The sequence below is a fragment of the Pyxicephalus adspersus genome, chromosome 6 (genome assembly GCF_032062135.1).
Source record: "Pyxicephalus adspersus chromosome 6, UCB_Pads_2.0, whole genome shotgun sequence".
Lineage (NCBI taxonomy): Eukaryota > Metazoa > Chordata > Amphibia > Anura > Pyxicephalidae > Pyxicephalus > Pyxicephalus adspersus.
The window spans coordinates 708,148-734,798 of NC_092863.1; the positions used below are offsets into that span (position 1 = coordinate 708,148).

At 40.8% G+C, this 26,651-nt stretch overlaps 1 protein-coding gene across 1 annotated transcript in view; it reads right to left on the reverse strand.

Moving 5' to 3' along the window:
• Nucleotides 1-26,651, reverse strand: part of CEP112 (centrosomal protein 112) — a 97,315-nt gene that overhangs the window by 26,667 nt on the left and 43,997 nt on the right. Inside the window, exons 16-18 of the mRNA XM_072414077.1 lie at nt 22,052-22,187; nt 20,000-20,107; nt 16,559-16,741 (exon numbers count right to left, since the gene is read on the reverse strand). Coding sequence (XP_072270178.1) covers nt 16,559-16,741; nt 20,000-20,107; nt 22,052-22,187 — 427 coding nt within the window. The remainder of the gene's footprint in view (nt 1-16,558; nt 16,742-19,999; nt 20,108-22,051; nt 22,188-26,651) is intronic.

Here is a 26,651-nt window from a genome sequence, read left to right on the forward strand (position 1 = left end):
ACATTGTTCCGGGACCCCGATATGTCAGTGTTACATTGTTCCGGGACCCCGATATGTCAGTGTTACATTGTTCTGGGACCCCGATATGTCAGTGTAACATTATTCTGGAACCCCTTGTATTCTTGTATGAGTGTTCTGGGACCTCAATAATATCGCACACAATTCCTAGCAGGCACACCTGACTGAACCCACAGGTAATAGGATCATGTCACCACACGATGAACTCTCCTCTTTGTACACATCCCACCCATAAACCTTTTACATGACAGTGATGAACATGGTGCCCGACACCTCACTACAGTAGCACGCTGTTCTTTATGTCACTAAAACACTAACAATTACCAAAGCACAAAGAGACTAATAACTCCCCACTGGGATTATGATTAAATCCATCAATTGCCTCACAATTCCACTAATTGCAGCCAGTCAGACAAAGTTAAGCTGTTATTAAATCCATTTTCTAAATCCATATCTGGAGGTAAAGAGAATATTAGAGCAAATCTGTCATGCTCAAAGCATAGAAAGCTTTTACTACAGCAGAGTGACATCACTGGATCTCATCTGGGCTTGGTTCTCTATGTCCTAGAGCAAAGGTGTCAAACTCTGGGCCCAAATCTGGCCCCCAATGTCCTTTTTTTTGCCCCCCAAAGAAATCTCAAACATGAACTGCAGCTGGCCCACAGCTGCATTGAAATAGCACTGCTACTACAATTCTCGGCATCACTGGCGTCTATAGACCAGCTAGCTCTCTGCCTATGTGTGGCCCCGCATTGGACTGTTTTATAGACACAAAAAATGCCGGGAATTTTAGTAGCGACGCTATTTCAATGAAGAGGGAATTCCAGCAGCGGGCCACTCATAGGATTTAGCCCCGCATTGACCACGTCTGGTATTTCCAGCACTCCCCCTCAGCTTTTCCTCGTTACTCCAAGGCATGGACTTGAATGGATGGATTTTCATAGAAGAATATTGTTATTATTGTTATGTGCAAAAAGATTACCATTGACATTTAACTCTGAAGGCTACAAATAGAGAAACAGGCAAAGGATCTTTTCTTAACTAACATTAAAAAAATGTTTATGCCTCTTTCTCTAATATAAGCTTGTGCCGGACTGAATGTGAAGCAAAACCTCCTTGTTTCCATATGAAAAGGGTTTATCACTATTGAGAAGGAAAAATGTTCAATAAGTTTCAAGGTTGGCCGCAACTTGGTCTAAGTTTTTAATTTTGGCCCTTTGTGTCTTTGAGTTTGACACCCCTGGTCTAGCGAATACAAAGAGGAAGAGAAATCATCGGAAATATTTTGTCTTAGGTACAGCAACGTGTTTAATATAGATTTCCAGTTTGTCTGTACAGCAATCAGTTCTGAATTGCAGATCCCCAGGAGGATCAATGAGAATGTGACACCACGGGGAAGATGTCATGTAAAGTGCACCACTAAATCTCCAGGAGGATATACAGAGGGGATGGGCAGAACTGGAGGGATGAGGTAATAGGAGGTAATATCACTGGAGAGATCTCATCTAGAGTATAGTGATCAGGTCTATACAGGGGATCTCTGTCAGATAGGAGGTGGCATCAATGGAGAAATTGCATCTAGATTGAAGAGCTAATTTCTTACATTGGATTTTATATGGGATACATATAGGAGGTGATACTTGAGTGCACTCTTGTGGAATATAGTGATCAGTTGTAAATTGGGGATCCCCAAGACAACATAGATAGGAATTTACACTTCTAGAAGAAACCTACCTAGAGTAAAGTCACTGATCACCCCGGCCCCTTTTAGCCAGGCCCACCACCCGTCTGTTTTTGGGTGGTTACTGATGAGTTGGGTCACATTTCGGGGACTTCCACCCACCTACAGTTTCTTCCCACCCAGGTTAAAAAACTTCTGCTATATGCAGTGCAGGAAGAGAATGTGACATTACTGGGGGGTATTATGATCAGTTCTATACAGCACTGGGAGATATCATGTAAAGTAAAGCAATCAGTTCTATATAGCCTGGGATCACTTGACCAATGGCCTAAGCCTTGGGTTCGGTGACCAGGGACTATTCAGACACAACCCACATACTGTGGTGTAGTACAATAATTTTGAAAGACAATCTAACTCCCTAAATCAAGATACCTGTGTTGCAGCACAGTACAAGGTAATATTTTCTCATTTTCCCTCTTATCTACACGTTTCAGCAAGGCAAAGTATTCCATAAGCAGTAGGAGCTCCATGGCAATATACAGTATCTCATCTTCAGTTTGTAATTTAGGAAAACATTTCCAGAGCAAACTATTAATGGATTTATATGTTGGGGACATCTCCTCATTAATATATAGGGATTATGAAATTATTTCACACCTAGTTTACAATATGACTGGAAATGTTTCCCTCTCCACTCTGACAGAACAATAAATTTGTTTTCTTCCGCATTAAACGCCGACTGTAATGTGCGGAGAGGCACGCGGCATACCAATGAGCCGCCACACTGGCACGCTGCTTGGCATCTCTCAGTTTTAATTTCAGAACTAAGCTCCTGCAGGATGAAAGGATTCTCCGGCTCGCCGAATATTAGCTAATGCTACATTTGCAAGTCGAGAAGGGAGCTGAGAGAAAAAAATACACATATATATGTATGAAAAAGTGGATTTGTGGGGATCCTTTAGGTACGTCTGAGAATGACTTTGTACTGCGCGGTTGATAGAAGCGATGTATGTGCCAGATTAGTCCCTTTTCATCATAAAAACTCATCTGTCTGGTGCCCGTCTCCTTCAAACCTTTTCTCTTTAAAGTCTCCTCTTTGATTCCAACATCAATTTCGGCAGACCGCAGCTGGGTGGCTGAAGGACAGCATCATTTAAACCAAACATGTTTCCGACTTGAAAGCGAGCCTATAATTAAAAAAACGGGCATAAAAGAATGGGAATGGGATAATATTTTTTAATGGTAGTTCAAAGGGCCACAGATGTCAGAGACTTTGAAGAAATTAGAAGACGGGGTAAGGCTGATCCATTAAACAGTTAGCTCAAGAGGTGAAACGCTTATTTTTAATGACGACCAAAGAGAGACGCGGCAGACTTTGCTCTGCTTTTGATTTGGTAAACTTTATTTGCGGCATTAATGGAAGGGAAATGTGGAAAAGGGGGTTGTACTCCCCAAACCGCAATGTGTTTGTTAATGGATATGTTGCAGGGTACGGTCAGGTGCAGGAAGGGAATGGCATCAATTTTCTGGACACACGTTTGGGAATTGTGGGTTTATCCATGTTGTCATCCCAAGAAAAGGACCCCAAGACAACATGGCGGCATATAAAGCTGTGATTGGGGACCTGTAAAGGTCAGAGCTGAATATCAGATTTTATTGCAATAAGTAGTAAACTTTATAATTACCATTGGGCCAGGAACCTCAAAAATGCAGCACGATATTACAACTAGGCATACATTGATAAGCTGAAACAATAATTCCAACCGCCTAATATTCTGCAGGTTCCGTCAAAACAGCTTTGACCCATGGAGGGATAAACTTCAGAAGGTGAAGGTGTCCTGTGGTATCTGGCACCAAGACATTATGCTGTAATCATACTGCCTAGGCCACAATTCCTTCTTCCCATACTGCATCTAGCTTTCTCTACCAACCTGCCTTCTTCCCATTGCGTGCCCTGTTACCATCTCTTCCCTGGATAAATCATGCACATGCGCCCAACTATACACATGAGCTAAAATAAAACATGATTCATCAAACCAGGCCATCTTCTTCCATTGCTTCAATGCCCATGTTTTTCACTTTCAGTAATGAATAAGAGTCAGCACGGGCACCCCGACTGGTCTACAGCTATGCAACCCCATCCATAACAAGCTGGAATACACCGTGTGTTCTGACATATTACCCTTACCTTCAGATTTAGATATTTGTGTAATTTGTGCAGCAATGGCTCTTTAATGGGATCAGACCAAACAGGAGAGCTTTACCAAATCGTGCATATTTGGGCCTTGGGCACCCAGTTATTCTTCCTTGTACCACTTCTGCCGGGTAGTAACCACTGTATATGGAGATGCTGTGACCTGGTTGTCTACCAATCACAATTTAGTCCTTAGTTTCTCACATCCTAATATTTGCCCATAAACTGTTCAATGGCTGCCTACCACATCCAACCTCCGTTGTCTGGGCCCATTGTAAGCAGATCATCAATGGTATTACCTGCATGTGTAAGCACAGGTATTTTGCCACCACTTTACCTCTATACACTGTCACTATTCACTTATCAACCTGACTGCTATTAGAATTTGTTCTAAGTTTAGTTATACAGCTATAAGGATCATTTTCTGAAAAAGAAGCAATCTTTTAACTTCACGACAAAAGAAAATGATTCCGGTTGGGAGGAAAGTCACAGCTTGGGGGTCCTGGCAGAGTAGTCAGGCGTGGGATCATTTTTGGAAATCCTTCTGACGTTCTGCCATCACATATTCCCACCGCCGTGTTCCCTAGTCACAGTTCCTCGTTGATGCGCTAAACAGACGGCTGGTTTGTTTGTAAACTCTTCTCTCTCGCAGACTTATTTTGCTGTGAACACTGTAAACATGCGAGACGCAGATCTTACTAATGACTTCGGAGGGGGAAGGAGGGGAAAGAGCGCTTCTAGGCTGCCGGATTGTCGCTTCACTTGTTTCTTGCTTACACCTTTGTAGATGTTTTGTGCTGATTCTCCACAAGCTGACAAGGAAAGCTGCAAAGTGTGAGTGCTCTGACATTTCAAAGGTGCCAACTTCTCTGTGTCGGTGCTATGGTCTTGTGTGTTGGATGCGCTACTTTCCGGGTGTTGGGACCGCAACCTCTATGTGATAAGTGGCACTCGGGGAACCTGACTTATCTGGGACAAGTATTGCTTGGGAAACCCCACTTCTCCGGGACAGGCAATGTGTAGGTACCCCAAATCTTGCTTGGGGAAACATGCTTTCCTAGGACAAATGGTGCTTAGAGTAATCCCACTTCCCCAGGAAAAACTGTGCTAGGGAAACTTCACTTCTCTCACAAAACCATTACTCCCCCAGGATATGCTTGGGGAATCCCACTAGTGATTCTCGGGGACAATAAGAGCTCATTAAGCCCAACTTCTCTGAACAAAAAGTGCTCTGGAACCCCACTTTTGTTGGACAAGGAATGTTCAGGAAACCCCACTTGAAAAATTACCAGTCACCCTTGATTTACAGGTTTATGCAATTTTCACCAGGAAAAGCTAATATTCCATTTCTTTCATGGCAACAATATCTTCTGGAGTACTATAAAAAATATGCATGGCCCAAGAACATCAATTAAGACTTTACTCCGCTGACAATAACATATTTCAGCATAAAGCAGAAATAATTCACTATTCTGAATTGAGGAAAACTTCCCAGTATTCAATCTGTACTTCCATATTGTAACAGAATGGGAAGAACAGTGTATAGATGGAGACAGAAACCCAACAATCATAGCAGAGTTCTGACACTTGGGACAACAACCAGCTAGTTCCATCATATTAAGGACAAAGGGCCCTGATTTATTAAAGCACTCCAAGGCTAGAGAGGATATGTTTTTTTTTTAGTGAACCTGGGCAATCCAGCAAACCTGAAATGGATCTGGTCCAGGATTGAAAACATTTGCTAACAAATAGCAAATGACTTTTCATAAAACCATTCCACGTTTGCTGAATCACCCAGCTTCACTGATGAAGTCTATGCTCTCCAGCTTTAATAAATCAGGCTCGGGAATGAGGTAAAATTACTAACCACGCACAGGCTGAAGAAACGTTATATGTATGTACTGGTGGCCATTTCTTTACTTCTGGATGAACTTTTAGCAATTACAATTAATGTTAAAAAAGCTTAGAGCAGGAAATGGAGCATGAATGACAACTTTCTGATCCTGTGTCAGGCACAAACTATCCATTACAAACCATTCAATTCCCAAGCGCCTCCCACACTATAATAATGACTTACATCCCAATGAGAAAAGATAAATTATAGAGAATGTATTATAAAGAAGTACTAATGCAGGGTAACTGCTGAATACTTGCAATGGGTTGCTGCATTTTGCACTCAGATCCTTGAAATATTAAACCCTGCTAACATTACATTCTCATCTTTAAACTTTAGGTAAAAATCTTCCTATGGGTTACAAACCATATAAACCAGAGATCAGTAAAGAAAGCTAAATAATGGTTCTTGTGTTATCTGGGTATACAGAATACTTCGTATTTCATAACATACCATAGGACGGCGTGTTAGGTTCTCCACAAAGGTAACTAGAACAATATTAATTATAAAGTCACATTACATAAACTTTAGAAGAAGTATTTTAAATTGTATATTGAATAAACTTTCTTTGGATTTACACACTCGTAGACTTGGAACATAATCGCAGTCTCTAGCAATCTCCTGTAGTTTGAGTTTCCTGTAACATAGCAGTCTCATGTAATGTGAGTAAATCTATTTCAGGAAGATTTCTAAAGGATTATTGGAGACGGATGACAGGTACAGGTAACAGTGAGCACCTGATCCTATATATAATAAAGTCACTGGTGATAACGGTAACATCCCGAGCGAGTGACATCGGTAAATCTTGTCACAAATCCATAGAACCCAGAATATAAGGATTATTGATTGATATTTGTCAGTCTCCAGGTCTGGGAATGTGGTGACAGTATGAATATCTGTAATATGGAGTCCCCATACCTAATAAATACTCCGTGCTGGATACTTGTGGCGTTGGTGAACAGCGTGAAAAGACATTCATAGACGTCTGTACAGATTCCACCATATTCATTCCAGAACTCCTTCTATATTCAAAGACATGACAATCCTTGGCCTTCTCCAGAACCACCATACATTCTGATCTATTGGCCATCATGAGATCGGCAACCAAAGCCAGGCTCTGGGTGTACAGTGGGATCTCTATATTAGGTGAATGAACCGGCAGCTCTGGGTGTACAGTTCTGAGCTATGAAAAGCCTTGTTCTACCTACATGAAACAAGGAACCTTTAAATTGAATGACTGGTACTCCGTCTTTGTCATACTGTGTGTGCTATTTTTATAATATATTGAAGGTCGGTGGTTTGCTGTAAAAGAATTAGCCAAAGTTACAGCAAATTTAATGTACAGCGCTATATAAATCCTGTTTATTAATAATAATAATAATAATAATAATAATAATAATAAACAATGAAAGCCACAGCCGCCATCATTATTGTACAGATGACCTTCATATAATTGGTAAAACACGAGCCATAGAGAAGACCAGCCAGAGCTATGAGGTGTTACAGCTGTCAGGTACGAAGGGATTAAACCCCACATTTGCTCTCCTCATGTTACACAAAGGACAGACGCACGAGGCGGTTAAAAATATTTTTTCTCCTTTCTCGCTAAAAAAAAAAAAAAAAAATATCTTCTATTAAAGCAGCCATTAAAATGCTCCAGCAAAAATGCAGATTTGGATGTGGGTGACAGTTCACATGACAGGCAGGGAGACGCAGCGCTTTGAAAAAGACAAGTTTTGATCTTGAAAGTTATCGGGAGTCTGTGTGATGTTGCAGTTTCTATGGAAACCCCGGATTCAGGCGGCATGGTGACAGGATCCTGTTTTTCTACATTTACACATGAGAAATGTCCTGTTTGGTTTGGTAAATATATTTCAGCTGAAAAGTACGCACCTGAAAATGGGGGGTCAGCGCCTGCAAAACAATGGCGAGGAGCATTGCCTCAGTCTATAAATGAGAGCGGGGATCTGGCTAGAGGAGACAAGAACACATAAAACGGGTCAAGGACGCACGGCTCTGCTAATGAGGATCCCATGCACATGTTTGTGTAGTGCTTCCGTCTGTGCTGCTAATTCCACCATCTGCAAGCAAAACTGCATCCTCCCAGAGGAATAAGATAAATTATAAATAAAACAGCGCTTTCATCTCATATTCAGGAGGTGTAAAAAGACCAAAGAGCTGGGAAAAAAAGCAGAAGTAAATATCAACCTATGAAAACATATACGTACACCTATAACACACAGGTCAGATGATTTCTGAACATCATTATAATGTGCTCTGCGCAATTCTATCAAGTGATATTATAAAGACAAATCAAGGAACGGCCATTTCACTTTAGATTCTAATATTTCATCCTATTTTAGGTACCAAGCTCATTTCAATCTGACGTTACTTGTAATTCCATCTGCTGGGTAGTACCAATCCCATCATCTATCCTGTGCCTTATAACACTCCCATCATCCACCTTCTATGCAACAGACCCAATACCCCTCCCATCATTCCATCCTCTGACCCAATACCCCTCCCATCATTCCATCCTCCAACAATGAATTAGAAGCAGGGAGATCCTTGCACTGGGGGTCCTCAGGTACCTCAGATTAGCTTCAGTTTTACATTTTAGGCTCATTTTGGTGGCCTTAGATTGGGAAAAAACATTAAAATAACCCAACAGCTGAAAAGCCAGAAGGAAGTAAAGCATTAGATAAAAAAATAATGGACCATATGCCTGGGTCTCATATGTCCATGGTGTAAATTCTCCAGCTTGGGAAGGTATAAGAGACTAATGATACTTAACTTTGTGCTTTAAAAAAAATTCTGAACACTCATTCATGATCTCTACACTACTCTCCTAAAAATCAATGCTCAGATATAAGACATCAGACCCCCTGTATATGAGGCTTTTCTCAGGCCGGTTCATAATACTGTGTTCATGGGTGTCTCTAAGCCGCCATACACTAAACTTCTCCATGAAGCAGACAGAGAACTGTACAGGATGTGAAGAACAGAGAGGCTCTGGATCTCTCCTTGTGTTCCCGGCATCTCTCAGAGCCCTAGCTGAAGGCCTCTGGCTACACTACACGCCAACGCTCTGCCAAACTTTCCATACTGCTCATGTATTATTTAAGTACGAGATGCAGACGGTCCCACAATTTATATCTAATGGAAGCTGTGGAGTTCTACAGATGAAAGTGCAGAAGGCGGCCTGGGGGTTCGCAGGTGCAGAAGCAGGAGTAACTCATACCTGGCCTACCATGTAGAGCAAGGTGAGAGGGAAATATAATAAATTGACAGGATTAAATAGAAACAATAATAAAATAACTTATAAGTGTTCAAAGATTTCTGTATTTTTCGTAGTATAATGACCCTAATCTGACCAAGTTCCTTGTCCTAAACCTACCCCAATCTTTATGATAACATTAAACATAACCCCAACCCTGATTCCAACTATGATCCTAACCTTAATCCTTGTCCTAAAGTAGATCCTATCACAATTCTGATCCCAACTTTCACCAAAACCAGGGGTGGGACACTTTTTAGCTCAGAGACCACAATGAGTTTTAAAATTTAAAAGACGGGCCGGGCCAGTATCAGATGGATGGAGAGTGTTTGTATGAACCGATATAAATTAAAAGTAAGGCTGGCTGGATTAAAAAGCCCAATGGGCCATATTTTGCCCATGCGTGATCTAAACCCCCACCCTGACTCTTTTACTAAACCAGATAGCATTTTATTTTTTGATCCTTTCCAAAACTGGATCTGAACCTTCACTCTGACCCTTGTTATAATCCAGATCCCATCACAATTCTGATCTTGGCCCTAAAGTTGTTTTAAATATTTACCTTGACCCTTGTCATAAATGGGATGCCATCCTAATTGTGATCTTTGTCCTAACCTTGATCCTGATCCTTGAGATGCCATCCTATTACTAACTCTCCTCCTAGGACTGAGCTGAATCCTCACCCTAAATCTTATCTTAACCAAGATTCAAACCCAGTTCCCATCCTTGTCCTTATTGTTGATCTAAACTTTCCCCTAATGACTGTTATCAGGATTCCATGTCAATGACCTTGGCCTTACACTGAAATAAACTTTCAACCTGACCCATTTCCTAAATGTCACTCTATCGTAATGATAATTCTTGTCCAAAGCTTGATCTCATCTCATTGTAAAAAAGAACGCATCCTAATCCCGATTGTTGCCCCCCTTAGGAATATTTGTCACCTGGTGGGCACATGTTGGTGGCATGTCTATTGCTAACCAGAGAGTTATAGAATAGAAAGGGAGATGTTGACAAGTTTAGCTGATATCACAAGATACCAGAAACTTGTTTGATTATCTTTTGTCCCAATACCAGCTGTTCAGATGTCATGCCACCCGTCACCTCACATCTGTAAATACCTTCAGGCTGGCAGAGGTAACAATACACACAAAGGTAACAATGCACTCAAGCCAATTTCTAGCTGGTTTACAGTGAGTTCAAATCAAAGTTTCTGCAAAGTTTTAAAGATATCTCTTATAGTGACTCCAGGACAAGCAATCAGAGCCTGCAATGTAACTGGGACAGGAAGGCACAAAAAGTAATAAAAAACCTTACAAGGGTTCTATCTCCTCTCCATGCCAAACAGATCTGGAAAAAATGTTTTGGCTGAAGGCACAACACTGCTTTATCCCACGGTCACTGAAGCTAAAAATTCTTCTAACCCCATCCAAAAATGTTAGCCCTTGATGTGATTGTAGTAGTTTTATTTTTTCAGGACTTTTCCCCTTTTTTTCACCGAGATCCTGCCGGTAACTCCTATCCAAGATAGAAGTGTACAAGAAATACAGAGCACCCTTCCCTTCCTCATGTTCCTAAGAAAGAAAGAGGTGTTCTGTAGTCCCTTTGAATTGACTTCAGAATGGACACAAAGTCCATTTCTATGCTAAAAATGAAGTGTGATGTGAAGATAAAGCAAATCTCCTGTTATTACAAGCCTACAATGCCAGGCATGGCCAGAGGAGAATTGTATTGTGGTGGATTGGAGCCCTCAATGACTTACCTCCAAAGGTAATTCAGATGCCCGGTGGAGATTTCTAGTGCTGTTTAGTTGAGAAGGGCTAGAAAGGGTAGGTTAGGGAAAAGGAACACTTTTCCTTTAAAGGTGCATTACTGCAGTGTTTTGAATATTGCATGTAGAGCAATATTAAATTGCCTATGAATGTGGCTAAAATATGAATGAAACAATGTCATGTTAATAGTGTATATATGTAATACATGTGATGAGTATTTGCAGTATGTGAGGACCACCAGATCTGGAGTGGAATTTGGTGATGCCACTACTGGGCTTCCCTCTGCTGGAGAGAAATCAGTACCTGAGCACCTGCAGTGCAAGGATTTCCATGCTTCTAATACATTCTGTTATGTGTAATGCACTATCCTTATTGTTACCCCAGCAGTCATCAGTGATCAGGGGGGCAGCTCAAAGCCTTGCTTCTATACCAACATGGTTACCATCTAAAAGAGACGCAGTGCAGTACAAGGCATGGCAAGTCAGTAATGAAGAAAATATCTATTGCAGGGTGAGCACAGAAACACTGGTGGCTCTTTCTATGTTCTCTGCTTGCCTCTTTGTTTTTTTAATGTACTTAGCTTTTAAATACTTGAATTTTAGGATTGGATGGACAGAAATACAAATTTCAATAAAGTATAACAGCTCCCATATATATATATGTTGATCACCTGTGTACTCGGCCTAAGGGTCACCCTTACACATTTAATAAAATCCCTGCAACACAGGAGCAAACACTCGCTAATTTAAGCAAAACTCTGCAAACTTTTCTAACTTATGAAATCCATTTCTGAGCAATTAGGATGCAATGACCTTCCAATTACTGGGGGGTTTCATTTACTGCGGGTTTAGGCTGATTTACCAACTTTGCAGACTTCTGAATTCTTGTTTGATTTTGCTCAGATGGGTGATGGAGTGAACTGCCTTTTTATCATTTAATAGCAGGCCTTGTTTAATAGGTAAAAGCAGGAATAATTAAACAGCCAATGCCTGTCTTCAGGACCAAAGGATGATTCTAGACAGATACTCATTAGTGAAGTTACAGCAGAAACCTAAAAACACCATCTACAGAGAGAGAGAGAGGGTGCGTTCAAGCTGCTTTTATCCCGAAAATTCTGAAGGTGGGAGGAGGAAATCAGTGTAGGAAAATCAGATATTTCTCTTTTCACAGAAATACTCTATGTTATATTCAGCAGTGATATTATAAAACCCCAAACTCCATCTAAACTCCAACACAACTTTAGCTGTGCATACTCATTAACCTTAATGGGCTGTAAGGCTCTTGGTGTCAATTTAAGTTCTGTTCTCCTTTTCATGCACTTCCCAGTTAATAAACCAGAACTCCTGACGGATATAAGACATGCCATTTAGTCTGGTATTGGTATTAATTAAAAACACATTTACCCTGAAATATTTACCTGACTGGAGATGGGGGTACTTATTTGGAAGGTGTGTAGAAAGCTTTAGGGAGGAATGGAAGAGCAGGGACCTTTGACATCTGAACACACCAAAAGCCTCCAATTTGCTCCCCAACCAACACCACAACTTTAGGTCCCATTGTCTAAGCACTTGGCTTTCTATGTGCCATTGTCCAAGCAAAGATTTTTCTGGCCTTAGTCCCTGAAACCTTTCCTCACTATGACCAAATTATTGAGCACCTTGGTCTTTTCTGCAACACCTCTAAACCCCAGTCCTAAGCACCTTAAAACTTCTGGCCTCCTAACTGCACAGATCTCAGGTTTGAAATGAAAGGCTTGGATTTGTGAGTCCAACTAGCTCTACTTTATTCTACAAATCTGCCAGATTTACAAGATTCAGCAAATGGGGATGGGAGAAGAAAATTCCCCGTTGTATGGGAAGATGATAAGTCCAAATAGGTAAAAGGCGGAATCATATAGGCAACTAGTAATTAGGAACCTGTTAAAATGATGCTGGCTGGACAGTGAGGAGTTTAGAAATTTGGGGGAAAGACAATCCTGCAGGCTGTGGTGAGAAGTGTTTAGGTGCTGGAAGTTGGAAGGTGTTTTTGCTCTGGGTGCCTGGAGGGGTAGGGGATAAGGAACTGGAGAAGGATTCGCAAAGGCACCGGGGTTGGAGGAGGAGGTTTTCGGGCACTGCCTATTGAGTGGGAGTATTTTGGGCACTTTAGGATGGAGATTGAGGAGTTTAGGCACTAGGGGCCATATGAGAAGGTGCTAAGGTGCTGGGGGATAAAGAGGAAAGCCTTTAGGCAGCTTATAGCAGCAGATGCTAATTCATAGGTCAGTTCCTGACCATTTTAACATGGAAGAATCCTTAAAATAATGCTGAGGGCTTAGGGCATCCCTGCTATAATTACAATATCCATAGCTCACAGTATTAGTTTGGTGGTCATTGGTAGGAATATCACCCTTACAAGTCTTTGGTGTCATTGCTACCTGACACAAGTGGTAAAAAGTGCTCATTGCTCAAGGAATTCCTAGCAACCCCTGGAGGAACCCTGGATGAAAAACAACGTCAGAGTATGGCCAGGCAGGTAACAAATAAAACTGCTGCAGGACATATTTGTTGCATTTGTATTAATGCAGAAAGTTTCACATTTTGGTGACTTTTTTGGCTTGTTTATGTTGTTATCGCTGAAAATGTTAGTATTCACAGAGTTCTCAAGAATACCTTTACATAATTTTACACACTAGTAGTATTAGACTTGCTGAAAGGAATTGGCTAGCTTACGTTATTAAAGCTTCCAACTTTCAGGTTGCCATGGACCCCTTTATATAATTCTGCATTGATACCAACGTAAAGCTAAGGTTTCCAAAGTTTCTAACAACTTTTACACTGCAATACTAACTGGATGAAAGTAATGCAGTAAGCAACCATTCAAAACTTTGTGGATATCTCTCCCATGAGGTCTTCATATTTACAGGACGCATCAATGTTAAACCAAGTCAACTCTCTGCTTCCTCACTATGGGTCATTTTCTTTCTTTAGGACAATGTGAGGTTTGTTCTCAATGTAAGAAGACAGATATAAAAGCCCAATAAGGATACCAGGCGGAACTTGTTCAAAAAGTTGATGATGAAGAATTCTATGAAGGGGTACAGACACATTTCACACCTTCCAGATGGATGAGACCGGTATGATCCAATATGTAGAATTTGATCAGACTTCTAGATATTTACTCCAAATACTTTAGCGCATGTTCTTGAAGAGCTGAGGCCTAGTAATAGTATATTTAGAGAAAATGTCTTCTCATAGTGGGATGTGTATATCTTCATACAGATATATTGATAGATAGCATGTAAAGATCCCAGGAGCAGACCGTCATATAAAATCCCTGATAAAGATGGCAGATTCTAGAGTTTCTGCGAAGATAAATCTGTAGAAAGGTTTTTTATCCAGGGAAATAAATTCATAAAAATTTCACAAAAGATTGGGCAGACCTAAGATTCACTAAATATATATAAAAAATTGTTAAAAGTTTGGACACTGAAGTGGTCGATACAGAATGTTCTTTGAAAGTCTGCACATCCAGTGTAGTAATTTCATTGTATGAATGGCCCAAGGTTCCATTGGGAAGATTTCTGTATTGGCAGTATGGTTTTAAAACACTTCTGAGTTGGTACATTTAATGAGGACAACATGAGGTTCTTTGGAGACTGGAAGGTTTATAACTCCAATGTAAATGTCATAGGAAGGTTCTTCAAATGTTGAAATATTTGCAAATATTAACCACAATTTTAAAGAATGGAGGAACAACAATTCCATTTACAGGTAATTATTGGCTGGTAGGTGATGTTAATAAAGTTCCTTGAAAAGTGTTAGGTCCACTTTGCCGAATCTAGATAATAATGGAAGATTTTCTAGATTGTTAGAATTATCGTTTTAGCAAAGAAAAAAAATAAATATTTTCGAGTAACCAGCAGCCCACTGCAGAGATGTTGAGGGAATGATCCTGAATATTTGGGCCTAGAAGCAAGCAGATGTTTCCACAAGGCCCACATGAAGATACGGCCCTCTATCGTATTAAAGAAAGGTTCCTATGAAGCCATACATTTAAAGATTGCTCTATGGGCTGCTTTTGTGAAAAATTTTACCAGCATTAACAAAAGAAAAATAACTGATTATTCGGTCTGAAGATAATAAAAGCAAAGTAAATTATAAACATAACACAATGTCATCCATACTAAAATATACACACAATAATATAAAAATATAGTAAAACCATAAAAAAGATATAGATTTCTGGTTGGTTGAAACAATATAAATAAAAGACATAAGTTATGGGTACTGACTAAATGTCTAAAGAAATAGCAAAAATATATGATAATTGGGTATGAAACAACAAAGTCATTCATGGCTGGTGACAAGGTCACCCTTAGAGAAGACAGAATATCAAAACATTTCCCCTCAGTTTTGGACTTATAAAGCATCCAGTTGTCATAAATGTTCTTTAAAATACCGACCAGAACAAATCCACACAACATTATATGGGAATATGGCGTTGTTCCCCAACAATTTGGGCCTTGGATCTACAACATGAAATCTTCTCTTACTTGGCTCTGCTATTAGAGGAATATACAAGGAACAGCCATCTTGTATCTAGGTAGGAACCATTTTATCCACCTTGACAAGCTTCAATCAAGTTATGTCGGAATGTTCCACTTGAACTCCTATATGCTCCCCTAAACATTAGGAACCTTGCTGTGTTTAACATTATGGACAGAGATGATGGGCAGACAAAACATTAACATGAGAAGAGCCAGCATGGCAGACTTCATCATAAACTGAATGTGCTTTTATCTAAGTAACATAATAATATCAATGTAGTAGGAAATGACTAAACCAACAGATATTTCAATAAAATCCCATGATTAATGATCTATAAAGGCACAATCATGTGGACATTGGTTGCTGTGTGACCATAGCAGAGATGCAGACACAAAAAGCCATGCATATCGCCATTTATAGACAGCAAAATCTATCAGCGCATTTGTCTGGGCCTTGTAGGAACGGTCTGTGTGCTTAGAAGATAACATGGCGAGATATTTCGAGGGTTTGACATGAGAAATGGATATTGTCCTCGCTGACAGTGTGTGTTTGGACTGCACGTCTGAAGAATCAAATGAGCCCACAGTTGGGGGTTATTCTGCAGACTGGCTTCCAACAGGGAGCGCACAGATGGATGCTGGGATGGCAGCGGAGCAGGTGTGTTGCTGCGATATGGATATCATAACGTTTTAACGGGTGACATGGTGTAATGGGTGTTCGGTTCGGGAGACAAGGAGACCGAGCTAGGACCTCCGCAGAGATTTTTTGCCCTCCGACTAATGGCAGGTAACATGGAATGTGAAGTATCACAACTGACAATGATGGCAGGGCCGGTGAGGCAGATGGTTTATTGAGCTCTGCATCACACCCATCAAGCACTAAGCCAATCTATTGGGGAAGAAAGGCAGGCCGAATATTAAGGAACCATGCAAGGCTTAATCCGGCTACCTGTGGTGTCACACACAGCACGGGGGCGACTAGATAAACGTTGGATGAGGAAGACGGCTTAAACGTCACCAGTGCGAGTGGCTGCTTATCAGGGATGCTGCCAATTAAAACAAAATAATTGGGGTAACTAATATTAACCTGCGCCCAGACGGGAGACCGCCATGGTGTTAATCTCCTGCTGGGGAGCTAGCACCGGAGCCATAGAGGCGAGCCGGCGGCACACGACGCGTTGCAGTTGGGGTTACCTTTGCGTCTCTGTCCCTCCATGTCTGCATCTTCTTTTCGTGCTCAGAGATGGTATTTTGGAGCTGTCTGTCCAGCCGATGGATCTCCTGCTCATGGGTCTTAATGATACCCTCCTTGTCGGCGCTGTGCTGCGTGAAGAGGTAAGTCTTCTCCTGTTCATGCTGTAGCTTCAGTTCCACAATCTGATTGGACAATGTAATGTACAGTGCATTACTGGAATATCCTTGTCACCATGACAACACATGCAGACCCGTTTCTGCCCCCACCCCCTATTTTAGGCACCACCTTGTGGCACGACTTTCAAAAAATAATTTTACACGTATGACACGCACACACATGTATGTAAAGGTCATCAAACTCATGAAGAACACCCTACGTCACACACTTACAAAGCTGTCCCTCCCCGGGTCTTCTTCGGGACCCCAAACCCGCATAGAGAAACAAAAAACATGCAATTAGGAACTCTCAAACCTAAGCAGCGGCTTATTGATAATAAATGCAACTCGAATTTTCACCCCACATTAGAATTTTTTAGTTGTTCTTGCCGGGACATAGCCGGGGGGATAAATGGTTAACGTTCCCCGGTTTAGTCGTGAAATCGTCCCTTGAGGTATTTAATGGGTGTAAAAAGCGCTGTTTGTAATCAGTAGGAACGCAGGATAAATAGTGCAAGCTCGGGATAAAGTACAGTTGCCATTTTTTTTATCTTCAAAAGATAATTAAGAAAAGAAAGGCCTATTATGTCCTTGTCAGCTACTGTATAGTGACACGAAGGGGAGAACGTGTTCCTAGCAGGCACCTGCTGTGTTCATGGCTGCACCATGGCTTGTGAGAAAGGCGTCTATTCTCAGGATCTTTTCCCAGTCGCTGTCATGCTGGAAGCTGTGACCTCCGCCAGTCGCAGCTTCTTCCAGCTGGGTGTGAATGGGGGGACGAGATGAAGGCCCAGCCTGCTTTCTCTTTGATATTAATCCTCCCAGACTGGCGATAAAGGCACCCTACCTGGCCTGTTCTGTACAAGCATCCAGGCAGCCTTTGAAGCGGAGTCTGCAGGAAGCCGGCCTCCCTGCCATCCGCAGGCCTCACAGCTGCTGCTCCCAGTCACTAGCGTTTCTCTTCAGTTTTGGTGGATTTTGGGAAGAGATAAAGGAAAAAAAAGGAAAGCGGACGATTATCAACACCATATCTCTCCTCAATGTCCAGCGTGAGAATCCGAACGACTCTTCCAAACTTGATCCTGTTTGCGAGACCAGAATGCCCCGGACAGCTGCCTCGTCCCTTACTGCAGGTGTCTATGCGGCTGAGATCGGGGAATGTGGAATAGGGACCCGATTCTACAATGTTTGCACTGGGCTGCGCGCCGCGTCAGTCTGAATTCAAATGTTTTAAAGGGGGGAAAAAAAAGAGGCGTATACACCGGGGAATGATATGGAAATGATACCGGCGCTGCGATTTACCATTCGCTATGTCTTGTGTTATGTTGATAGGGGGTGGGGGGTGAACGAGGGGACAGGTGGCTCCTTTCTAGGGTTTGGCCTCCATATATCATCCACCATTTACATCCGCCTCTACAAATACTGATGGAAAATATGTTGTGTCAATGTTGTGTTTATCTACAGCCCTGATATCACAATCTCCCTATACCCTGGGTCATAAGTTATTTATTGTGACAGACACCTAAGAAAACGATGTACCCAGATATTACACGATTTACATGCCAAATGAGACACCTAGCAATAAATGATGTGGTGTATATCAAACAATGCAGTTATATATTTATTATGAACCACAGACAGTTACCTGGATCTTTACACCAGCACTGTCCATTATGAGGAGCTCCCACCACACCTGTGCTGCACCCTGGGGTCTGCACACCTGTTGTATCCATCAAGAGGAGTTTTCACTATTTCTGTGCCAAGGTCCTAGGCTTGAAAGTGGTGGACATAAGAAGCTGAAATTGTAGACTGGGTTTATTATAAAAGATGAAATTGCCAAAGCCAGGCACTTTCTGCATATATATGAAGTTAGTGTGTGCAGTGTTTCCACACATGTTATTGTAACATGTTATAATCTAAATTTCAGGTATAGAAATATTAAAGTACATTTCCTGCCATTCCCAATCTTCCCGTGGAGGGAAGCAAGAGGAGGGAATTTTTAATTCTCTAAATATTTTTTATAGGCTGCTTTGACATCACAACTTTCTGAATCCTCAGGCAAAGTTTAGGACAGGAGTGTCAAACTCTGGCCCGCAAAGTCCTTTTTTTTGTTTTGGCCACCCAAAGAAAAGAATTCCCAAAGTTAACTCCATCTGGCCAGCCACGTTTCCACCTCAAATCGTCATTTTCAATACATGCAATACATAGACATTATTCCTGTACACCCATCATGTGACACAAAGCCTAGGCAATGATCACGTGGTGCCTGACTACCAGGGGCATTGTGTTTGTGTCAGACAAACTTGTGATGTGAGAGGATGAACAACACACAGCCTGCATAGATAGATGGAAATTAGTCTTTTCAACTCTAAAGTGTGTGTAGAGGGGTTTGTTTTTGTTAGTTATATATGAAGTAGTAAACTTCCTTAATTTTTTTAATACATTTCAAGTTTGGCCCCCGACTTGGTCTAAGTTTTTAATTTCGGCCCTCTGTGTATTTGAGTTTGACACCTCTGGTTTAGAACATGTTGCAGCCTAAGTAAAGGGTCGGCCTGAGAGCAAAGGACAGATTGTAGGGTAAGTGTGAGCAGAGAGTGAGTTGAGGGCGACGTGTGAGCAGAGAGTGAGTTGAGGGCGACGTGTGAGGAGCTTGGCCATGGACATACACACAGCATTCACATTGTTCCCTGCACCTCAGGAAGACTTTACGGCCTCTGCTGGGGTTATACAAACAAAATCACTGCCGCAGATTTATAAAAGGACAACAGGCCTCTGGCTGTGCAGGGCTGTGTGGTCCAGTGACACCATGCTGTGTGTAGAACTCGTTTTGGTAACCGCTCACTTTAAAAGAAAAAATAAATAAATGACATCAGAAGATTCCCAAATAAGCTGAGGAAGAAAGGAGGGGTATAAGAGTCTTCATGTGTTCCAATATGGATCCCGGCACAGTCTTGACATGAGTTCTTTCTGAAAAGGTGACAGTCATGTTTTATCCTGGACAAAGTTAGAAAGTTCCAAAAAAAGCAGCCAATCAGAACCATGGGTTTTACCCAAGAGAGGGAAAAATGAGTGCCCAAAGTGATCCTTTTCCCATGTTTTCAAAGCTGGATGGAAAAAAAAGTGAGCCATGCCTTGGGTGCTAAATGACAACAGGTATGATGTTCTTTCATAGAATGATTTACGAGATACTGTGTGCAATGGAAACACAGGACATGAGGTCACATGGAATAACAAGCCAATCAGGCGGCACAGATACCCCACACATACAGTTGGCATATGTCGTACCTGCTGCTCGTATCTCTGCTTGACTTCCTCCAACTGCCGCGTGGACTCTTTATTCTGCTTCTCTCGGAGGGATTTTGATCGGCTCAAGTCTGCCTCTACCCTTTCCATCTAAGAAACAAAAAATGGTGGCATGCAGAGATATAAGACAACTTCCAAGGATATGATTCTTGTGAGTGAGGATCCCAAGCAAACAATTGGATTATTTAATGTTACTAAGCTGAACAATCATTCTAGCTGTCTCAGGTCACTATACCCTAATGCAGTTAGCAATGTGAAACTTAAAATACTGCATTGGTAAAATGATCGAACTATGAATTGTCCGCACCTTGACTTTGTTTAACATGGATAACTAAACAAAAATCTATCCCAAGTTTTATTATTCAGCAGTTTCCTAACCAAGTTTCAGTGGAAACCTCCACCTGATGAGAAATCAGTGATTTCCAACTCCTAGATAAGTAGCCAACACCACTAATTGTTTTAGCTATTCGTAGAAACAAAATAAAAAAATAACATGGTTTCCTCTCTTGTGACTGTTAATGTAGGGGGTACCTTCCACACTGTCCTCCTCCACTGACCATCAATTTAAAGCAACACTATCATTTTCACTGTGTTTTTCCTAACTAATAGTTTTATTTTTTTATTTTTATTTTAAAATAAATGATATAGCCAACCCTGGGAGGTAAACTTCCTAATACTCCGCATTTCTTTTTATTTTATTCTTATATTTTAATCTAGAGTTTACTCTACTGGTAATGTACTGTGAGCTGTAGATAAAGTAGTTGTTAGCAAGGGTTTCCTAAGACCTGAACTTTATTTCTAGGGCTCCTCTGTTATAAGAACTCTAATATATAATAATAGTGATCCAATAAACACGGTGAGCTGTCCATCACAAGACACAGAAAATACTCACCTATATAACCTACAAAATACATTACAAGTGCAGGGACTCCAGAATCTTCCCTCAAATACGCCTCCAATCATAACTTTCTGAATAAATAGGAATTTGTTTTATTTCCCATTGTCCACTTCATTTAACAAGTGACTGTACGCCCCGGGTTGTGCATTGCGGCTGGGACTAATGACATGTCACCTGAACCTTCACCTTTTTTCTGATGATATTATCCCAGCCATAAGGACATGGGTATGGATCCTACATTTTTGTTATATTCAGATAAAGATTTAAGGGACATCACAACAGAATAATGTGTGTAAAGCAAAGCAGAAAGAATCATTTCCATCAAAGTCACTTGGAATTACCAATTTTTGTCTCCAATGGTATGGTCATTGCTTGTTGACCCTCCCTAAACTAAACAATACAGGGTTCAAACATAATAATAATATAATACAGATATAACTCAAACCTTCTTTTTTATCCTGGATAAAGTAGTAATAGGCTGAGACTGCCAGGTTTGTACAAAGAGCAAAGTGCAAAAAACAAAATAGTTTAAGATTTAATTGTATTCAAACACTAGTGCTCAATGGGCCTCCTTGTTTCAGGGTTTAGTTTTTTTGAACAAGACTCCTCAGGATGCTCCCAGATTCATCAGTCCAGTACACAATGTTCAACAGTACCAAACCCTGATGAAGACCCCTTGAACCCCAGAAATGGTATTTTAACTTTTACCTCTTTGCACACCCTGTCCCTACTAATGAGGGAGCTGCCTATGGAGAAACAAACATAATACGCTGCCTAGGACATGACTGAGAACACAAACTCATAAGAGATACGACAACCAGCATTGTTCTTTTTCCTGAGGTCTTTGTGACCCTTTTGGGGAAATTTCACATATTTCTTGTCCTGAAGATAAGGTGTCACTTTAGGGGGAAGTGAGGGGGGATCTCTCCCTTCTTTCCCTTTCCAAAATCTACTTAAATAAACAAAAAAAAAAGTTTTCACAAGTGTTGGACTAAAAATATTATGTGTACTATATTGACTGTCTCTTTTATTTACAGGATTAGACAAAGATAACACAAAACGTAAATCAAGTAAAGTCTAAAATGTCCAAAGATGGACAACTTCTTGCCATGACTGCACCCATTTAGGCGATTTACCTGTTCCTTCATTTCAGCATACACCTTTTCTGTGCTCAGCTCCACCTGGCGTTTCAACTCTTCCAGGGCTGCCTCAGCCTGCTGGGCCTGGACGGCCTGATTCTCTGTCATGCGTGCCAATTGATCCTCCTTCTCTCTGGAGAGGACACAGAAAAAGATCAGCTTATTCGAGTTTCAGTGACTGCTGGATTCTACCAGGTTAATTTACCTTCCATAAAAGTCATTTTCACTTCTGCAGCTTTAATTAAAATCTTTCCCTGGTGATCATGCCATGAAGGCCATTGTTCAGGTACTTCCTGGTATAGGGTGACAAAGCTCTGTCCCTGTCTCCCAACTGTGCACTTTTGTGTTGTCTCTACCAGTAAACCTCATTCTACATGTAGAGATATATACTATAGAAATATATAATATAGAACTGGTTGTAGAGATCCTATCCCAAGAACTGCCATGCAGAACAGAACTAGTGCTGAGATGGGGCAAAGGAAGAAAAAAACGAGTTTTATAAAGACAAAAAAAATAAGTTTTATAATATACAGCGCAAAGAAACTAAATGTCATTGAGTTAACAATAAAAAGAGTCACTAGTTTTAAATGTACAAGCGTTTCCCCTTAAACTCTGCATGATGTTTGCTAGTGATCTCTGATGCAGGTAAATTTAGAATCTATTTATTAGAGGGAAGAGGCAGCAGCAGAAGTGAATTATGGAGAGACATCTCAGTGCCAGAGGCGCTCTACAGACTGCTGTATACAGACAGAGAATACTACTGTGGCCTAGTCCTCTCCGGGTCTGTGTTTGCTGTGTAAAACCATTCAAGCAAAAGAAGAAAGAAAAGGGAGATCAAAGCTGCTTTGGAGGAGCCAGGGAAGAGAAAATAAAATATTTATTGCCATCAAAACACCATCCTTGGCTGAACAGCCCGTGGGGAGATCGCTCATCCTACAGCTTCACAGGGAAGTCCTCTCTGACTTAACCACACCGGACAACTGTGTCTGCGGAATGTGGCCCTGCAATGTATATTTCTGACCCTAACCCAAGCAGCTTCTATTGTTTTATGACCTTGTCACAGTGTAAAGGATTGGACGACCTTTCCCCAGAGCATAGAAAATTGGGGAATTCTAGGCCTGGTGCAGTGCTTTTACTCCTTTGTGCTCTTCACTGAGTTGAAGCTTTTTAAGGAAAAGAAGAAGATTGTCTTCTGGGTCTTCAAAGTTTGCTTTACTGATCAGCGAAGGATTGTCTGGAAAATGTTTTTCTACATGTGTGCCAGGGTTAAACAGCACTTTTACAGAACATTGGTCTTTTATCTTTAATATTTTAGGCTTTCAGGAACACTATACCGCAGAAATTTATAGACAGCTGATCATCAAACCTTTATGTTCATGTTGGACATAAAATCAGGGTCATGGATATAGATTTACAGCCCCCACATTTCTAGAAAGGTTTGAAGCATGTCTGTGGGGTTGTGTGCCCATTTGTAGGGTCAGGGTTGTATCAGAAGACCTGGCTAGCAATTGGCTTTCTAATCATCCCAATGGTGAGCTAAGGTATGCATAGTCACGGGAAACAGAAAAGGGCCCAAAAAATATTATCACACAATTAGAGGCTCTCAATTATCTAAAATGTCTTTGTATGCTTTAGAATTACCATTTTTTATATAATTAGTAGGGGTGTCATCTGCCATCTAGGTGTATTTGTGACTCTTTATTATTAATATTATTATTATAAACAAGTTTAATATAGCACCAACATATTATGCAGCAATGTACATTAAATAAGGGTTGCAAATGACAGACAGATACAGACACACAGGAGGAAGTAGTGGTGGGAAGTAGTGATGGTTTCAAAAGACAGGAGAAGACGGTTAGGCAAGTTTGAATAAATGGGTTTTGAGTTCTCTTTTAAATGAGCAGAAAGTAGGAGCAAGCCGAATAGGACGAGGAGACCATTCCAGAGAGTAGGTGCAGCTCTAGAGAAGTCTTGTATCCGTGCGTGTGATGAGGTTATGAGTGAGGAAGTCATTAGTAGGTCATTGGAGGAGCGGAGTGAGCGGCAGGGGGAGTATTTATTAGCCATGTCAGAAATGTAAGTGGGACAATAACTGTGGAGGGATTTGAAGGCAAAGCACAGGAGATGAATTTGATTCTAAGGTGAAATGGAAGTAGAGTATACTACAATAACTCCACCCAGGACAAAGAAGTGGAGTCAGGATCATAGCTTGGTGCAATTCTAAAGCAATGCAAGCTGGTCACTTGGTAAAGAAACATTTCTAGTGAGATGGGGCGGTTGGTAGATTTTGGCTCTCTGGCTCAGATATTTTCCCCCAATAAGCAAACAGGAAATGTGTGAAGCACAGAACCAATTCAAGGTTTCTGAAAAGCCTAGAGCATTTTCAGGTAGTAAAACATTATTAAGGATCGTTAAAATGAAACATTAACACATGGGACAATCTAAGCTGTTCTGTGTAAGGACTTCTATGAATTTCTCCATGGCTGTCTGCTTTGTGAAAGGACTCGAAGGGTATCACTGTATAATAATCACCGGGGTCCTTGCTTCACGAAAGGACTTGGAAAGAAGGTCATATATTGGTCATATAGAGATATATACGTAAAGATGGCCACCATAATGGTCACCATAGTCCTACTGAGGATTAGAGAAAGTGGGGAACTTAGGAGAAGCGGCCACCCTAAAGTAGCCCCAGAGTCAAATAGTTTGGAGAATGATGATAAAGGGGACATGTTTACCAGATAACTAAACATGAGTGACAAGCGTGTGAGAAAAGTTCTTTCATGAGGGATGAATAAACTGCACACAGAATTCACAAAGGTTATAATGACTGTGTGTGGCCCAAAAACTGCATTTATCTTATTAGGTATTTAGGAGATTTGAAACTCAATTATCAGAAATTTGTCCTGCATCCCTGCATAGAAAGGGTGTTTGGTTTGGTAGACTATTCACACCAAGGGGCAAAGTGTCTCCCCCCTGACTCTCCACTATGGCTTCTGCCTGTATATTATGTGCTGGAATAGTTATTTGTAAACCAATGTGACAAGGTGACAACACAGGAAAACATTTAGGAGACAAGGAAGGGGCGTTATTTCTCTTTAACAGGAAGTTTGGGGCAAGAACCTTCATGGTAGGATCACCAGGGTCTATTTAGGTGAAAACTGCAATTTCCAATAGGTTAGGAATGACATAATGAAACATGTTTGATATTTTAGTGAGCGGTTTACATCTACTTGAAGAATAATAAAAACATACACACATCTGTTAGACAAATCACAACATTTCAAAAACCTGGAAAACACGGAAAAACTTCCATTTGTTAAGTTTATAAGCTGTCCTATGCAGTAAAAGATAAGGAAAAATCGGTAAATTCATGAACTACAAGTCTCAGCACACCTCACATATCAATATAAATGCCTGTATTAGAACGTTAGTAATGACTGTAATGTCAGGGAGCCTGTTACTGATTCTGCATTGTATCTGCTGCTCTCTTCATGTTATCACTTTTCTATCCTATTACGTTTATATAACATAAATATATATATATAAGTGACATAGTATGGTGTTGTATGGAGGTAACAGGAAGAATGACGGGGCACAAGAGGCTGGGAAAGGGATTCCGACTCATTAGTGGAGAAAAGGGACACGTACTCCACCATTAAAGTAAGGAAGAAGGCCGAAACTATTTCACATGGATGAATCCAAGTCGCGCCACCATAAACACGACATGATAACTCTGCAGAATGGTATTTTCTTTACAATAAACCGTCTCAGCGGAAATCTCATAAAATGAACAACTTACCCATCTGTTCCTAATATCAATTATTTACCCAGATCCTTCTCACACACAAGGAGGGAGAATTACTAGAACCCTATGGATAATGATGATGACAAAATAAAGGCAAATGCTTTGCTGATAAAAGAATCACATTCACTGGAATGACATTCAAAGCAAACCAATGTAATAATTCTATGGACATATTGAGTGAAAAGTCTCATTTCCAAATATCATTTCACATTCTTCAGATTTATTTATTTGGCAGCACAAACTGTCTACCAGACAATAAATGTCTGTGGACCCCTGACCATCACACCTAAATGAGCCTAATGGACATTCCTATCCATACTATGGCCATGAAAATGGCATTTGGGACAATTTGTGAGGTCAGATAATGGGTCCTGGCTTCCTATCAACGATCCAATTCATCTGAAATGTGTTTCTAGGGTTGAGGTCAGAGCTCTGTGCGAGTTGTGGCCAGGAACAGGATAAGATGTGTGTCATTATTATATTAATAATAAACAGGATTTATATACAACAAACATATTATACAGTGCCGTACATTAAATAGGGTGAGCCTATAAAAGATTCAAAGGACATGCATTCTCTCTCATTGAAAGGTATCATACTTAGAACCCTGGTGTCACATGCAGAGAAAGTCACTGACTGGAATGTGCTATCTAGTAATGGTTCCTGCACTGCAAAGCTAGAGAATGTAAAATATTTGCAGTTATCCCAGCTTCCGTGTGTGCATGTCACCTGTGTCTGTTTGTCTGTTGTTTGGCTTAATTGTATTTAATGTTTGGCCGAATGTATTGT